This window comes from Rana temporaria, chromosome 6 (assembly GCF_905171775.1).
Source record: "Rana temporaria chromosome 6, aRanTem1.1, whole genome shotgun sequence".
Classification (NCBI taxonomy): domain Eukaryota; kingdom Metazoa; phylum Chordata; class Amphibia; order Anura; family Ranidae; genus Rana; species Rana temporaria.
In genome coordinates, this window is record NC_053494.1 from 73,341,152 (window position 1) to 73,359,592 (window position 18,441).

General features: G+C 50.1%; 2 protein-coding genes across 2 annotated transcripts in view; both read right to left on the reverse strand.

Moving 5' to 3' along the window:
* Nucleotides 1-18,441, reverse strand: part of SNX29 (sorting nexin 29) — a 1,289,390-nt gene that overhangs the window by 601,394 nt on the left and 669,555 nt on the right. The gene's annotated exons all lie outside the window — the stretch shown is intronic.
* On the reverse strand, nt 11,508-12,650 carry LOC120944472 (paraneoplastic antigen Ma1 homolog). Its single transcript, XM_040358530.1, has one exon. It carries the CDS (start codon nt 12,054-12,056, stop codon nt 11,577-11,579), a length of 480 nt encoding a protein of 159 aa, XP_040214464.1. The 5' UTR covers nt 12,057-12,650; the 3' UTR covers nt 11,508-11,576.

The window sequence follows — 18,441 nt, forward strand, 5'->3', positions numbered from 1 at the left end:
TGAAATGAAAACACAGCAAACGTGCAGTAAGAGCGACTGCGTTTATGGGCAAAAACACAGCAAACGTGCAGTAATAGCGACTGCGTTTATGGGCAAAAACACACCAAATGTGCAGTAAGAGCGTCTGCGTTTATGGGCAAAAACACAGCAAACGTGCAGTAAAAGCGACTGCGTTTATGGGCAAAAACACAGCAAACGTACAGTAACAGCAACTGCGTTTATGGGCAAAAACACAGCAAACATGCACTAGCAGCAACTGCGTTTATGGGCAAAAACACAGCAAACGTGCAGTAAGAGCGACTGCGATTATGGCCAAAAACACAGCAAACGTACACTAACAGCAACTGTGTTTATGGGAAAAAACACAACAAACGTGCAGTAAGAGCGACTGCGTTTATGGCCAAAAACACAGCAAACGTGCACTAACAGCAACTGCATTTATGGCCAAAAACACAGCAAACGTGCAGTAAGAGCGACTGCGTTTATGGGCTAAAAAACAGCACACGTGCAGTAAGAGCGACTGCGTTTATGTGCAATTAAATAGCCCACATGCATCAACAGCGACTGCGTTTATGTGCAAATAAATAGCACACGTGCAGTAACAGCAACTGTGTGTATGTGCAATTAAATAGCACACGTGCAGTAAGAGTGACTGCGTTTATGTGCAATTAAATAGCCCACATGCATTAACAGCGACTGCGTTTATGTGCAAATAAATAGCACACGCGCAGTAATAGCAACTGTGTGCATGTGCAATTAAATAGCACACGTCCACTAACACTGAGTACTATGTTTATGTGTAAACTAAACACGATGCAGGCAATACAACACGTTCGAGCACTGCATCTAGCACAATCTACTGCCTAACAATAGGAATAGCTGATCTAGCTAAGCTATATAGTGTATAAATATATGTACAACGCTAGGATGTATATATATCCTCTACACACTGTAAATTTAACTAAACTGACTAGCCTGCCTGCTCTATCTATCTGGTAGAAAAGACACTGTGGGCCAGATTCACGTAGCTCGGCGCATCTTTATGCTGGCGTAGCGCATCAAAGATGCGCTACACCGACGAAATTTCGAGAGGCAAGCAGCATATTCTCAGAGCAAATGCTCGCAGCGTTGCGCCGGCGTAACTTAAATTCGTCGGCGTAAGCCAACGTAATTCAAAGTTGGAGGGAAGTGGGCGTGATCCATTTAAATGAAGCATGACCCCATGCAAATGAACGGCCGAACGAACGACGCATGCGCCGTCACGTGATCACATGTCCCGCGTCCCTCCGCGAATGCGCACAACTACGCCCGGCATATCCCCCCAGATAAGCCAGCCCACCGTTTACGCCCATGGCATAAATACGCCCAGACATGCGCCCGTCGAGCGCAAAAGTACACCAGCAGCTTTGGTTGGTTTGGTGTGGTTACTTTTGTGTGCTTATTTCAGAGCCATGTCTGAACCAGTGCCTAGGCCTAAGGACAGGAGGATGAAAAATTTTACAAGAGAGAAGGCTATAATAAATGATGCCATGTCAAGGCACAACAAGTACCTCCATGGTTCAGAGAGTGGCACGACCAGCAAGGTCCGTAAGGATCAGATCCTTGCTGAGATAGCAACACAGGTCAATGCCCTTGGCCATGAGGAACAGACTCCAAACAAAATAGGCAAGAAAATCAACGACCTGCGGCGTCTCGTGAAGGAGAAGGTGGCCGAGATGAAGAGGCACAGCAGGGGCACCGGAGGTGGACCAGCCCTGAATATCTCGCTGACTCCTGATGAGCAGGTCATAGCCAGGTGCCTGGAGAGGGAGCAGGTGGAGGGCCCGGAGGGCTTTGATTCTGTTGATCAGCCCTTGAGGTCAGGTAAGTGTGTTTTATCTCTTATCTGGTGTGTAGCATGTGTGGGTGTGACAAGTGTGTGGGTCCACCAACATGTGAATGTTTTGTGTCATCCACAGATGTCCAGGAGGGAGCGGGCCCATCCTCGGCTGCTGGTCGACCAACCTCATCCCATGAGGACAGTGTCCACGCATCTCATTTTGAGGAAGTAGAGGAGGAACACGGTCCTCTGGAGGATGGCATTTACCTTGGGGACGAGACCACCATCCCAGGACCCTCCCATACCTCCACCTCCATAGGGGATATCCCCCCAAGGTCCTCCACCTCCATAGGGGATAGCCCCCCAAGGGCCTCCACCATTATGGGAAGCCCCCCAAGGGCCACCACCATTTTGGGAAGCCCCCCAAGGGCCTCCACCATTATGGGAAGCCCCCCAAGGGCCTCCACCATTATGGGAAGTACCCTCAAGGGCATCACCATACAGTCGGCCCGAAGCCACACCTGCACCCAGGAAGGCTACGAGGAAGACAAGGGGTGATCCAGCAGCCTTAGAAGCCACTTTGTCAATGGGACCAGGCCAGGCAGACCCGCCATGTTGGTTCTGTTGCGTGTGACATGCGTCGGGTGGCAGACAGCCTGGCCTCCTTGGGCCAGACCCAGGCTGCCAGCACACTGGCAGTCCAGCAGGCCCTCAACCAGCAGGCTGCTTACACTACCGCCATCACGGAAAGTGTGCAGGAGGTCAGTGTAAACAGCACAGCAATAGTGACCTGCCTGAGGGACCTGGATGCCACAAATTCAGCCAATACAGCTGCCATTGAGGCGGTGGGGAATCAGACAAATGCGGTCCTCACATGCATAGCCCTGGCTTTGGAGGGCAACCAGCCAGCCAGGGAGACACCGGGGGATGATCCTCCTCCCGATGAGCCACCCCCCCACCCGCGGCTCCCCCCAGGCAACAGAGGATCAGGAGCCTTGGCACTAGGCGTAGCCCACGTCAGGGCAAATGAGTGCCAGTTCTATTATTTAATTATGATACTCAGGCTATGAGTCTTATTTTTATTTTATGTAGAATTAATATACAGCAACATAATTGGAGCCTTGACGTGGCGTTGCTGCTCCCAAGTCCCGTGCGGTGTACTTGGGCTAATCCAATTTGATAAGGATGTGGGGTGTGTGTGCTAGGGACTACAGTGGTGTGCATGCGTGCATTCTCCTTGTGCCATGATGAATGTGTGTGTTTAATGTGCAAAAATGCCTACTGTAAGGCATCTCCTGACTGTTGTTCCCTCAGCAGACTGGGTAGCCTCGGTTAGGGGGGGACTGTGTGGTTCGGGGGTCAGGTCATCACGTATGTCAATCTCCAGGCCCTTTCTAATGGCGTAGTTGTGTAGAATGCAACATGCACCGATGATCTGACACACAAAGTTTGGGGAATACAACAGGGTACCCCCAGACTTATCCAGGCATCGGAATCGGGACTTCAGGAGGCCAAAGGTGCGTTCCACCACTGCACGGGTACGTGCATGTGCTTCATTGTATCTTCTCTCTCCTGGGGTTTGGGGATTCCGGAATGGAGTCATTAGATGGGGTCCAAGTGCATATGCAGAGTCACCTGGAAGGGAAAAGACAGGAGGATGTTAGTCGTGCATGTGCCCCTCGTGAGGTCTGCATCATGGGGGGATACAGTCATGCCTGATTCCCATGTCACTCACCAACCAGCCAGCTGTCCCCGTTCATGTTCTGTTCAAATTCTGTTGGGATGGTGCTTTGACGGTATATGTAGCTGTCATGGCTGGCCCCGGGGTGTTTGGCACGGACGTGCCATATGAGGCATTGGGCATCGGCTATCACCTGTACGTTGATGGAATGCCAGTGCTTACGATTGCGGTATATGTGCTCTGTGTCACGGGGGGGCTGGAGTGCCACATGTGTGCAATCAATGGCCCCCACAGTGCGTGGGAATCTGGCAATTCTGTAGAAATCTGTCATTGCCTTCAGCCGTAGGTCCTCCTGGGTGGGTCTGATGATGTGGTGGGACATGCGTCTGAGGATTGCGGGGACAACCTGGTGCACACACACAGCTGCTCATGCTGGTTTGTGACAAACCAGCCACTACTCCACTTGTACGCTGAAAAGATCCACTTGAAAGGAAATGCAGTGTTGCCAGTACCTTGACCAGTGGCTGCACTGCATGTGAGCGGTGTGTCTTGATGGTGATGTCATCATGCAGGGTTCTGGCTAATTCCAGGATGGCATCAGTGTTGAATCTGAAGATGCGATACACCTCCGAATCCCCCATGCCAAAGATGTTCATGCGCGTGCGGTATATCCTCGCTATGACCACGGCTGCCCCTGGCATGTTGGCACACAGATGTGTTGTCCTGCAAGTGTGGTTGCTCAGCTCGTCTGTAACGCTGCTGCTATAGCTGCTCTCCAGCTGACCTGTGCAAGTCTGTTGCAAAGTTACCCCTGCTTTTATGAGGGGTAACTTTAGGCCGGGCGTACAGCTTACGCGCACCGCGCGTAGCCTGCGCCGGACAAACGTACGTTTGAGAATCGGCATATCTCCCTCATTTGCATTTTTGAATAGCAAATCAATGGGAGTGACAGATGTGCCCAGCCTAAATATGCGCCTAAGTTACACCGGCGTAGGAAAGTTATGTCGGTCGGTTGAAGCCTATTTTCTGGCGTATCTGCTTCTGTGGGTACGGTGCAAAGATATGCCGGCGCACATTCAGACTTACGCCGGCGTAACTCTTTGTGAATCTGGCCCTCTGTCTCTATCTATCTCTCTCTAACTGTCTGACTGACTTCTCTTTAGCAAAGCCGGAACACACTACACGCGGCCGCCTTATAGGCGGCCTTGTATAGTGTGGGGCGTGTACTAAACCCCCTGAGCCATAATTGGCCAAAGCCACCCTGGCTTTGGCCAATTATGGTTCTTCGTTTTTTGCGCGCTGTGATTGGCCAAGCATGCAGGGTCATGGTGCATGCTTGACCAATCATCAGCGCGCAATGCCGCAGTGAATTATGGGCCGACGCGCGTCACTCGAATTTGGCGCGAACGACCCGTTTTGTTCGAAATTCGTCGAATGTACGAACAGACGATGTTCGAGTCGAACATACATTCGAGTCGAACACCAAGCTCATTAATCCTAGACAGGAGACACAGGTCTGGCGGATGTGCCCACCTGGGATGTCTCCTGCAGTCCAGGACATCCAAACCACCACCAGGATTCAAGATCTGGGCAGCCGCCAAGGAGCGATACGAGGATCAGCCAGCATGAGAGCGGAGTTCGGGAGGAGGCTGCAAGGCATGCATAAGCAACATCGGGGACCAGCGACAGAGTACACCATGCTCGGCTGGGAGGATGTGATCCGCCGGCAACTCTGGCATAAGGCGCTAAGCCACGAGCGGCAACATCAGGGGAAGATCCTTCCCTCCTCCTCAGAGATGTACTGGATGCAGTACTGTGCGCGAGAGGTGTTCCTGAGGGAATGACCGCGAGATGAATGGAAGACGGAGCTCGGGAGATTGGTCCAGGAGGAGATGAAGCTGGACGCCAGCTACAGAGCCCTCCGGTGGTTCAACTTTGGCCAGGTACAGCAGATGGCAGCCCGACAGAAGGCGTTGGCGATGGCGGCGTGGGGTTGCTCCATCAAAAAATGTACGGAGACCCAGACTTTGGGAGCGATGAGGAGTGGCGGCTGGAAAACATCCTGGACTTCCGAGATGAGGTGCTGGACCTCCCCGAAGAGGCATGTGACCTGGAGGAATTGGAGTTCCTGGTTGAGCAGGAATGGGAGCTCAAAATTGCCTACAAGCGGCTGTTTGACGGTGATCAGCAGCCTGGCATGGCTCCCGTTGCCTGGGACTGTCCGGGAGAAATAGCAGACAGTCACAAAGATAAGGAGCAAATGGGGCCAGGAGTGACCCTACGTTTTCCCGTCCTAACAGCAATGGAAGAAGCAGCGATGATACAGAGGGCACTGCGAGCGCTAGAATGCCGGAACGCACCGGAGGTCCCCCAGGCAGCGAGACAAGCTAATAGCATGAAGGTCTCAGAAAGGGGAGTTGAGACAGGCGCTGGAAGGCTGGGAAATGGTGATCAGCAGCAAGTCCAGAGTATCTCATATGGTGCCCCAGCAGAAGCGCTAGCTACAGGGCAGAGTGCCCCTGGCATCTGCCCAGCATCAGAAAAAGAATTGGATCCGGAGAGTCTGAGAGAGGATTTGCGTTAGCTGTTGCCCCAACAGTAGATATCCCCACTGGGAGTAGAGGAAGCAATGCTCCCTCCCCAGCAATTGGAGACTACCCCAATGTTCATCCCCCCAGCAGAAGCGCTGGCTATGGGGCAGAGGTCCACTGGCCCCTGCCCAGCACTCAGAATGTTTTTGGAAGGTTTGGGAGACAGCCCCTGTCAGAAATCACCCCAGTGGCTGGTCACAGAACCAGCAGGGGAGAGAACCCTTCCCCCTCTCCAGCGGCTGTACCCAACTTTTGTATATGTCCCACCGACAGAAGTGCTGGCTACAGGACAAAGTGCTGATGGTCTCTGCCCAACATCAGAAAAAAAGATGGAAAATCCAGGAGATAGTCCCTGCAAGATACCTTCTCACCAGGAGAAAAGCAAGTACCTTTTCCTCCCCAAATGCATAGCCCTACCAGTCTATGTTCCCTACCAGCTGAAGCGCTGGCATCAGGGCAGAGGATTATTCAGCTCCCCCCAATATCGGCAACCCAGCCCCAGATCAGAGGAGTGCAGACAGCTGTTCCCACTCTGCAGCGGCTGGTTTTGTTCCCGGGAGACCGTATGTGCGATTTTGCTCCCCAGCGCCAGAGTCGTACTTTTACTTTTCCTGTTTGCCTGGGGTGGAAGCTTGTGACTAACGCAGGTCCAGACCAGACCAGTAACCATAAGTTACACGGCGCAATTGCTTACTTGCTCCGGTGTAACGAGTGCTCCTGATTCAGGAACCTCGTTACACCGACTGCAGCCTAAAATCTGTGCGGCATAAGGCACTTATGCCTCGCAGATTTTAGGCTGCATTCTTGTGCTTGCCGCTAGGGGGCTCTCCCATTGTGATCAGCGTGTAGTATGCAAATTGCATACTACCAACTGATTCACAAACTTGCGCGGGCCCCGCGCAAGCCAGGTACGGAGTTTCCGTACGGCAACTTTAGCGCAAGGCTGCCCTTTCTAATAGCAGGGGCAGCCAATGCTAAAGTATAGCCACCGGTCCCGCGACGTGAAATTTGAATTTCACGTCGTTTGCGTAAGTGCTTCATGAATGGCGCTGGACGCCATTCACGTTCACTTTGAAGCAAATGACGTCCTTGCGACGTCATTTGCCGCAATGCACGTCGGGAAAGTTTCCCGACGGAGCATGCGCTGTACGCTCGGCGCGGGAGCGCGCCTAATTTAAATGATTCCCGCCCCCGGCGGGATCATTTAACTTGCGCGCGCTTACGCCGGGCAAATTTGCCTAACTTTGCACCGGCCTAACTTAATTTCCTCGGCGTAAGTTGAAGTGGGTGTGACCTTATGCAAATGATGTTCTGAACGTGGAGCAGTGATTTACGCCCGGCGTATCGTGAACGGAGCATGCTCAGTACGTTCGTTCCCTTCTGAGCATGCTCACACCTATGCCGGCCCAACTTACGCCCAGCCGTTGCAAAAGTACATCCAGTTTTATCCCCCCCCCCCAGGGAAGGTACTTTTGCTGTGAGATGGCTGCTCCTGTTCCCCACAGGCAGAGGAGGAAAAAAAAAACTTTAACACCCAGGAGATGTCAGCCCTCATAACAGCAATGGAGACTTATGACCAGGGCCGCCATCAGGGGGGTACAGGCAGTACACCTGTAAGGGGCCCGGGGGTCCCCAGGGGCCCAGATGGGAACCCCCCTTTTTTTTTATAAGAAAAATATATTTTTTTAATATATTTGTATTTATATTTTTTTGATGGACAAGAAGGCCTGGCTTGCAGTCTCTGCTCTAATTCATTTCAAAGGTGTTCTATCGAGTTGAGGTCAGGACTCTGTGCAGGCCAGTCAAGTTCCTCCACCCCAAACTTGCTCATCCTTGTCCCTATGGACCTTGCTTTGTGCACTGGTGAGCAGTCATGTTGGAACAGGAAGGGGCCGTCCCCCAAACTGTTCCCACAAAGTTGGGAGCATGAAATTGTCCAAAATGTCTTGGTATGCTGACGCCTTAAGAGTTCCCTTCAATGGAACTAAGGGGCCAACCCAACCCCTGAAAAACAACCCCACACCATAATCCCCCCTTTCATCAAATGATTTGGACCAGTCCACAAAGCAAGGACCATAAAGACATAAATTAGTGAGTTTGGGGTGGAGGAACTGGACTGGCCTGCACAGAGTCCTGACCTCAACACCTTTGGGATGAATTAGAGCGGAGACTGTGAGCCGGGCCTTCTTGTCCAACATCAGTGCCTGACCTCACAAATACACTTCTGGAAGAATGGTCAAACATTCCCATAGACACCCTCCTAAACCTTGTGGACGGCCTCCTAGAAGAGTTGAAGCTTTTATAGCTGCAAAGGGTGAGCCAACCCAATATTAAACCCTACAGGCTAAAGGATCACACACACAATCGAATATTCCGATGGACGTGTTTTGTCGTATAATCAAACCGTCTGTACGCTCCATCGGACAAAAGAGCAGAAAAACTACGTAGTTTCGTGAATGTTGGCTGAAAAGGTTCTGAGGTCTGTATGCAGAACAAGTTCACGGCCAGTGCCTTTCGGACAAAAATATATATATAATTATTATCATCATCATCATCATCATCATCATCATCATCATTATTATTATTATTATTATTATTAAAAGGCCCAGAGGTCCCGGATGGTAATTTATTTTTATAAAAAAAAGGGGGGTTGCCATCCGGGCCCTCTCCAGCTGACTTGAGCAAGTCTGGTGCAAAGTTACCCCTGCTTTATGAGGGGTAACTTTGCGCCAGAATTTCCAGTTACGCTCACCGGGAGTAGCCTGCGCCGGTCAAACGTAGTTTTGTGAATCGGCGTATCTCCCTCATTTGCATATTTAAAACCAAAAAACCATGGCCACGCCAGATCCGTCCAGCGTAAAGATGCGCCCACGCCACTCCGGCGTAGAAAAGTTACGCCGGTAGAAAGAAGTCTATTTTGAGGCGTATCTGGTTCTGTGGGTACGGCGCAGAGATACGCCGGTGCACATTTTGACTTACGCCGTGCATCTCGAGATACGCCGGCGTAAGTGCTACATGAATCTGGCCCTGTGTGTTTTGGAAGGGACTGGGGGCGGGCCTCTCACCCACAGACTATGGGCCAAAAAATACTGGAGACCTGAAGCTGGCATTGAGATAATGTGATGCTACATCCCTTCTCCCCCACCCCCCCTTGTTGCTGTGCCTAATTGTGTTGATTTATGACACATAGACAATGGAGACTGGACTGGAGACGTCTCTCCGCAGGGGGTGTGTATTGAAAGGCTGCCTGCTTACCATAATCTCAGTGGGGTAGATTCAGGAACGATTTACGCCGGCGTATCCATAGATACGCCGTGTAAATTCAAAGCTACGCCGGCGTATCTATTTTCTGTATTCAGAAAGCTATATACGCCGACATTAGCCTAAGATACGACTGGCATAAGACTCTTACGCCATCGTATCTTAGGGTGCATTCTCACGCTGGCCGCTAGGTGGCGCTTCCGTAGTTGTCAGCATAGAGTATGCAAATTACATACTTACGCCGATTCACAAACGTAGATGCGCCCGGCGGTAGTTTTTTACGTCGTTTGCGTAACTCGTTTTCGGCGTAAGGCTGCTCCTGCTATTAGGAGGCGCAGCCAATGTTAAGTATGGACGTCGTTCCCGCATCGCAATTTGAAAATTTTACGTCGTTTGCGTAAGTCGTCCGTGAATGGCGCTGGACGCCATTTACGTTCACGTCGAAACCACGACGTCATTTACCACAATGCACGTCAGGAAATTTTAGGGACGGCGCATGCGCAGTACGTTCGGCGTGGGAACACGCCTAATTTAAATGATCCACGCCCCCTACCGGATCATTTGAATTATGCGCGCTTACGCCGGCCCCTTTTACGCTACGCCGCCGCAAATTACGGAGAAAGTGCTTCGTGAATACAGCGCTTGCTCCTGTAATTTACGGCGGCGTATCGTAAAGACGATACGCTGCGCCACTGTATCAGTGCGCGCCCCTACCTAAATCTACCCCACTATGTTTATCTGTAGCCTGTTTCAATGTACAAATGTTCAGTTCCCATTGGTTGTTCCTTGCCCCCTCCCCTCTTAGACAAGGCTAAGGGGAGTGTCCCTAATTGTGTGTAAAACTGTATGTTTTGGATTTAATAAACAGTTTAAGCTCTGCATGTTTAACCCTCAACACCTGTGTGGATTGTCTCGTGATTGAGGTTTTAAGGGCTGGTTATGGCGAATCTGCAGGCTGCAGGTGCGTTTGGAGGACAGGAGACACAGGTCTGGTGGATGTGCCCACCTGGGGTATCGGAGATCCGTCACAGGTACTAACAGGGAAGGCCCCACTAAACTTTCAGGGAACTTTTGGGGTGTAGTTTTCCCTCTTTTTCCTGTAACTTGCACTCTCACTTCCCCCTTGTGGGGAACCTGTTTGCCTCCTGCCCACTCACATGGGTGGGAATTAGAAGGTGGCCTTTGAGGGAGTTTCCCTTTCTGTCTCTGCTCCTCTGTTTCCTGCTTCATATTGGAGTTGTCTACAGTAGGTGGGCTCCCTGTTGACTCCTTCCTCGGGGCCCTCTGAAGTTTTCCGCCGGCTTGTACATTGGTTGGTTGGCCTTGATCGGGCTGGGGCAAACTTCCCTTGTGTGTCCTACTCCTCCACAATTGAAACAGAATGTAAACTTTCTTGGTTTGTTTTGCTGATCGTAAAGGCCCATAGGCGGGTTTCTCTGGTTTATCCCTTCTGGTTTGGTAGGGGGAAAATCCTGCTTGACTGGTTAAAGCACCTACCTTTTCCGTCAATTGAGACAATTGCGTCCTTAGGAGCTTGACTTGGGTGTCACGGTCCTCTGTGGCCACGACACGCACTCGTGCAGAAGCCTCTGGGGTTTGGTACTGTAACGGCTACCCACTGGTAGTGAGGGGTATCGGCCGTTGGAGACGTCCTTTTTGCTGACAAGTTATGATATGCAGGTACCGCCGGTATATCCCATCGAACGCCCTTCCAAGAAACGAGACGTGCTACGTTTGGAGGGTCAAGCAGACTGACTTTATTTGGCATATTTCACCTGCTTATATCTGGTTACAACTGTTACAAGAACAATGACAGTTTCCGCCCTCCCCTTTTCCCAGTAGGGGGCTTCAACACAGACCCCCTGAAACAATGACATCTCCTTGAATTAATCACTTGGCCAGTTTCTAGACGCTTCGGCACCTCACCCCACTTAACATTTCCTGGCCAGGCACATAGAATTCAATTAACCTTTAAAACAATTATCACTCACACATAATCCCCATCAGCATACACCTCACAGGGGGCTGTTTACCTGCACACAAAAGAAGAGTTCATTATCTATGCGAAGGGAACATTAGCATTCAACAATGAAAAGAAACTTGTCCAATTAACCCTTTGAGCTCAGAATACACTGTGGTACCTCCACTTGTGACAAGCCATGCAGTTCCTTGTAGTCCTCCCTGCATGAAGATTATAACTGTCTCGGCAGCATGCATGTGTCCGTTACAGGTACCTACTCTTTTGGTCTAGTAGGACCTCTTCCTGTCGAATGATCCGAATTAGGTCAGGGTACTTCAACACCCTGCTCCCTTGTTGGGTTCGTAACTGGAAAGCAATGGGATCCATGGGCTGGGCTCCCCTTATTACTTGTTGAATCTGGGCTTTATCCACTTCCCTTGGATCTATTCCTTTCAACAAAATCTGGTGCAGGATCTTATCCAGGCGGCCGACGAATTCAGATAGCTTTTCTCCTTTCTTTTGAAAACAGTGTTCCAGTTGGTAGTGGAGTTCACTGGTGTTTTCAGTTCTCCCGAACACATTCTGCAGAACATCTAAATAATCCTGGGCAGTGCAATTATCTTTACTGAGCTTGAGATTACGCATAGCTTCTAGTGCTGGTCCTCTGAGACTTTCCATAATCCTCTGTTTCTTATGTTTTTCTGGAACTCCCCACTCTTCTAGAGCCTGGGTGGCATGATCCATCCATTCTTCAAAACCGTCCTCTGAGGATGGCACTGGGTGTCTCCCGGAGAAGGTTCTAAGCTTCCTATATCCTGTCGTCAGGTAATCCGGGGAATCCTTCTTGCACTAAGCTACGATTTCCTCCAGGACAGCACATAACTCTGGGTTGAGGTCCTTTAGTGGCGTGTTGTCAGACCTCCTCCCCTTTTGTCCTATAGCTCCATTGGGTGCCAGCGCACTAGAAGAAGTAGGACTGTCTGGCTCTCCTGTAGGGTGTATCAGTATAAGTTCTATGTTCTCTGTGGTCTTCACACTAGGGTTTTTAAAGCAATTTGGAAGTCCATATTTCCATTCGTATCTGTCACCCAGAACTTCTTATCTGTGGATAAAGTTTTCAGGACTTGGAGTAGTTTCTCTTCAGGCCAAGCTTCTCCCTTGATCTCTATCACGAGGCCAGTCTCCAAGGGAACATTCTCATCTATGCACCACTTGGATGCAGCAGCTGCATCCATGGCTGATCTTGGCAAGGGTGAGGTACATTATGAAGGGAAATCTTTATTATTGAGAAGTAGAATCCCGGACGAGCCCCCACGTGTAGCACTACCCCCGGAGGAGCCGCTGATTAAAATTTGGGATCTACTCTCTTTAATTGATTTGCCCCCTTTTAACTAGCTCGAACCCTCCCTTGGCACACCGGATGTCTTGCAAATGTATTGTGACCCCTACTTGGTTGAGGTCACAATAGTAGGGCATATAACATATAATGGCAATACAATAATAATGTTACCTGTTCCTGTGGGTGATTTCTAAATGAAAGACATGTCACACAATTAGTATATTCAAACCAAACAAATTACTTTACTTTGTATATGTTAAAGAAAGAAAATGGGTTTGAATAACAGATTAATGACAAATATGCATTAGCACACAATGACTCAGTCAGCAAGTAAAGAAAGGGATTTAAACTAAAGGGGTAGTGTTATCCAACTTAAGTTAATAAGGCAGTCTATGCTCGCAAGCTCCCTCTAATGGGCAGTCCTGCAAAACAGTTTAATGCAAAGAACTTCTTGCCAGTCCTGGCTTAAACGTATATCAAGAATCTTTGAGAACTTCTTTGAGAACGAAGTCTACGTTGCGGCTGTTGGTGCAATCCAAAAGGGGTAAAAGATTAAACAAACTCAGTCAACAGGGTACGATGAATAACAATGTTGATGGACTGATCACTCGTCAGCGTCAGTCAATCCTGCGTAACAGCTCTCAATTTGAAAGACCTCTATAGTTCAGTCAGAGATGAAACACGTGTCTCCGGCTTGTGGGGTGACACTAGGTTATATGTCTAAGAGAGGATTGAAAGTTGAGCATGTGGTCTCTCACCCGAACAGTCCCGAACTGCCTGAGTCCTTCTCAAAAAGGGCACATTGTTCAGTCAATGATCTGTAACACTCGGTTCTTCAATCGTCAGCTAGTGATCTTCTCTGATCCCTTGGAACACGGGCAGGGCACGCTTTGTTTTGCTTCCCTCTGGATGGTTAGGCCTGAATCCACCGGTAGACCAGCAGCTTGGCTGTGCAGATATACACAGCTCTGCAGAGTAGAAGAAGAAGGTCCCGAGAGAGCGAGATCAGCTCCTCCCTCTCCTTAAGTAACCTCCCCCATAAGTCTGTGCGGAGATATCACATGTTCCAATAAGGCAGGGCATTGTGGGAAATGTGTCAGGTCACCCATAGTCAGGTGACAAGTGCACCCCGTTGGGGTCAGGGATGCACCTAAGGGTAGTGAACCCTATGGCTGACTACTGCTAGCAGAGACAAAGTGTGAACCCAAGATCACCCAGGGCGCGGAGTCTAAGACCCAGTTTTGTATTCACCAGAGCCCCTGGTGGTGGGGATGGCCTTGGCCGCAACTGGATCCAGGTCGTGACCCCGAGATTCCCTAGGTCACACTCCGCTGGGAGAGAGCGGAAGCAGCCAACAGGACAAACGGTGGTGATGGGCAGGCCGAGGTCAGGGCAACAGGCAGACAAGGATAACCGTGGGACAGGCAAATGGTCAGGGGCACAGGCAAACAGTAGAAGTCAGGAACAAGCCAAAACGGTACACGGAAAGATGATCGTAGCACACTGCAAACAGGAACATACAAACTACACTGCAGACAGGAACTAAGCAAAGGAACACTGTTGAACAGCCCTGCAGACCTGTAGAGCAACTGTTAATATAGGCTTCCTGGGATGGCCTAGGGTGGGGCCATACAGGAAGAGGAAGTGATAAAAAGGGGAACCAGAACAGGGTCAGCCTCTAATGAACACATGGAGATCAGGTAAGCAGACAGACTTGTTGCATATCCATGACAACATTTAGTCTGTTTCTACTAAAAGTCAATGGAGTCCATATCTCCCGGTACTTCTGGTCCCACAATGCATAACTCTCAAAGACATCTTAACATATTTACAGGTGTGGCTGGAGTTCCGGTGGGGATTCAGGCTATCAATAGTCTCTGATAGGATGACCCCGCTACATACATATTTAAAAAAGTCATATTACCTTATTTCCACAAAACATTATTTAATCACTAACCGTGTACCTTTTGTGCATTTTTTTTCTATCCCCCCCCCTCCCTTCCCCCCGAGCCCCCACCACCTTGTATTTACCCTTTTAAATCTGAATCTCATCGATTTTTTATTTGTTTCTCCCTTTTCTTCTACTTCTAGGATTCTTTTAGATCTAGTGCATGTATTTTTAATTATTTATAACAGAAACATGGCCCACACGACCCAGCACAATACATAATAAAACACAGTACAGTGAAATAGCACATTACAAGTCTATGGTACAAGGCATCATGATCAGCAAACGACACATCTAATTGTAAAACACGATGCAGTGAACAACCACATTGCAACCAACCATAGTGTGCCACTTGCGTCCCAGGCCTTTTGTTCGGGTGTCTCTGCTACACTAAGTGTGTATAGTTGCCACGGGAATCTCCTACAGAGAGGAGGGTTTGTGCGTGCTAAGATGTAGCGATGCAAAAAATGCCAGGGGCCATAAGCCCAGCCCCCTCTTTTTCTAGCTATATAATAGGCCTCCCAAGCCTGGGAGTAAGGAACATCAAGAGAGGGAAAGAAAGGGAAACAAAAGAGTAGGAAAGTAGAGAGAAGTGGCCATAGAGTGTAAAGTGGGGGGGGTCACAGCCTTCCGCGTGTGGGGTGACAATAGGGTGCGTCCGGCTCACCGACAGCACCCCCCGTGTCTCCCTCAGAGGGAGGTCAGGGGGGGGGATCCGCAGAAGAGAGCGTCTTCATGTATCAGCGGCGGGTCCCCTCAGTGCCTGTCCCTCTGCCGAGAACATGAAGATATTCCAGAGTTGCCAAATGTTGGTAAATGTTTCTTGCCTGTTCTGCGCTGTGAGGATAAGGTACTCCATGAGTAGTTTTATCTCCTCCGCTTTTGCCAGCCAGGAAGCAATGGTCGGCGGAAGTGTGCACTTCCAGTGGAGTGGGATGCAGGCCTTAGCTGCGTCAACTAAAAGTCTAATAACTGACTTTTTGTACACCTTCTCTGGAGCACTAGATGCGTGCAGAAGAAAAAATGGTGCGTTCTGTGAACTTCTGGGCCACCTCCCGTACCACACGCCAGAAGTGGCCCAGGCTGGGGTAGGACCAAAAGATGTGTACCCATGTCCTCCTTTCTGCCCGGCAGCGCCAGCAAAGGTCAGACGTAGCCGAGAAAAATTTGTGTAGGAGAGCGGGGGTCCTGTACCACCTCGATAGTAGTTTGAAATTGGTCTCCTGGATTTTGGCACAGATCGAGGATTTGTGTGTGAGCTTAATGATCCGCTGTCGCCTAGTCTTGTTAAAATGACAGTTCAGCTCCAACTCCCACTTAAGCAGTCCAGGGGTACAAAGTCCATCAGTGGAGTGTTTAGAAGGTTGTAGGTCAATGAAAGTGTATGCGCCACAGGCCCCGAGGCGTCGCAGACCTCTTCCAATGTTGTGAGGGACAGATCGCCTGCGTTGGGGGGTTTCAAAGAATGGAGAAAGTGGGCTAGCTGATGGGACCTCAGGAAGTCCAAGCGAAACTGGTGAGGGGTCAGAAAGTTCCGCAATGGTAATCCAGCGCCCTCCCGTACTAAAGTGGGAGGCCTGGTGAAGGCCCCCCTCGCCCAACTGCCGAAAGACCGCTGTAACGGAATGACCCGGGACAAACAGAGACTTTGTAAGGATGAGGGGTACTCCTGTACCGGCGTCACCAAGGAGTCTTATGTCTAGGGTCACCTTATGTCCGATAGGGCCATAGGGTGACTGAGAAATGATATCTTAAATTACAGGACAGGGGACATCACTGATAGTTCATATTGCAGGACCTTGAGCTATTGCAAGTTGTTGGTTAATTGTGACCCAGCCAGTCAATAGTGACTAATTTCTATGATTAGCCCTGGCTAGTAAAATGCTAATTGAGTCTGCTTCTGAAAGACCTCTCATTGTGTGATGCTGCTTTGTGTGAATTCTATCGTTACAACCGTGTCCTGGGTCCTGCGTGCCCGCCGCAAACCCGGGGGTTCCCCAATATGGGATACAAAGGTGAGTTGGGAGAGGACACGGAGGTCTGGGAGAGGAGTCGTGCGCAAACCCGGGTTGTGTTGCCAATCAGTGGGTGACGCCTGAGCTCCGCCAGCAGGGACATGTAACACCAGGACGCTCTGTTAAGAGGGACCACACTCTGATCCTGCTCCACTTGTGTCCAGAGCTTGGTGTCTTTATGTCGACAGCAGTCGACAAGCCTCCCAAGGTGTGTTGCCCGATGGTAGGTATGTCCGGTAGTGCAAGTCCGCCATGTTGTTTAGGTAAGACCAGTAATTTGTGTGATAGCCGTGGCCTCTTCCCAGCCCAGATAAATTCTGTGAATGCAGTTTAAACTTGTCTGAAGTAGGACACCGGGATAAGAATGGGTAGCGCTTGCATAAGGTATAGAAATTTCGGGAGGATCGTCATCTTAAGAATATTGCATCGACCCACCCAGGAATGCAGACCCGTGTGCCATTGGTTCAAAAGCGTTCTAACAGTTCTCAGCAGGGGCGGGAAATTAAGCTCAGATAACAGTGAGAATGTACGTGGAATATTTGTGCCCAAGTATCTCAAGGCGGTCACCGTCCACTTCAATCTGAAACTAGATTGCAGGTGTGTCATCTGTGCAAGTGGTATTCCCACCACCATCGCCTCGGACTTCGCAAAGTTGATTTTTAGATTGGAAAGCGTCCCGTATTTAGAAAATTCCTGTAGCAGGTTTGGGAGAGAGACTAAGGGGTTGGTAAGGGAGAACACAATGTCATCTGCGTATGCCAACACCTTATGTTGAGTGTGTTTAACCGTCACTCCTGAGATATTGGAGTTCAGTCGGACATGACACAGGAACGGTTCCAGCGAGAGGGCAAATAGCAGGGGAGATAGTGGGCACCCTTGACGTATGCCATTGGTGATCGAAAAAGAGTCAGAGGTCCACCTATTGGCTCTAACTCTAGCCGACGGCGCCGCATACGTCGCTGAGATCCAACTCAGCATGTTACTGCCCAGGCCTATATGGCGTAATGTGGCCTACATAAAGTCCCAGCCGACCCCATCAAAGGCTTTTTCGGCATCGGTGCCTATAAAGACGCTAGGGGTGTTACCATGGGTGGCCGCATAAAGCAAGTTCAGGACTTAAGTAGTGTTGTCTCTCGCCTCTCTCGTTGGGACAAAGCCCACCTGGTCCAAGTGTATCAGGTGGGGTAGATGGGATGTGATCTGCTGGGGCATGGCCACCCTTTGACCCGTCGGGGAGTGTACGTACGGTATGTAAGATGCCAGTTTCTGGGAGCGTAAAGATTGCGCCAGCAACCTGCCACATTTTTTTCCAGATTTGTAAACCTTTTTGCTGGAAACCTGTAGCGCCGACTTCGCCCTAAGGTCAGTGACCTGCGCTCGTACTGTGTCAAGTTCATGTCTGATTTGGGTTGTCGGGGTTTTGCTTGTTGCTAGATTCCAGGATTTGGAGTTTGTCAAGGAGCAGGGTCATTTGGGCTGTCCTCCGTTTCTTAAGTCTTGCGCCATGTTTTATTAGTATCCCCCGTACGACTGCCTTATGGGCTTCCCAGAACAGTCCCACGTCCCTGTCCGTGCCTCCGTTAGTCTGGAAGTGGTGGGTGATCTCTTTCGTCATGTCTGCCAGTATCACTGGGTCCCGTAGAAGGCTCTCATTGAGCCTCCACGGCTTCCTCTGGCCTCTATGGAAGTCAGTCAGAGTGTATCGCAGCGTGACCGGGGCATGGTCTGATCATGTGAAAGACCCCAGTGAGGTTCCTTTAACTGCCTGAAGTTGGTTATGGGGAAGCAAAAAATAATCAATACGTGAGTTTGTGTTGTGAGGGCGAG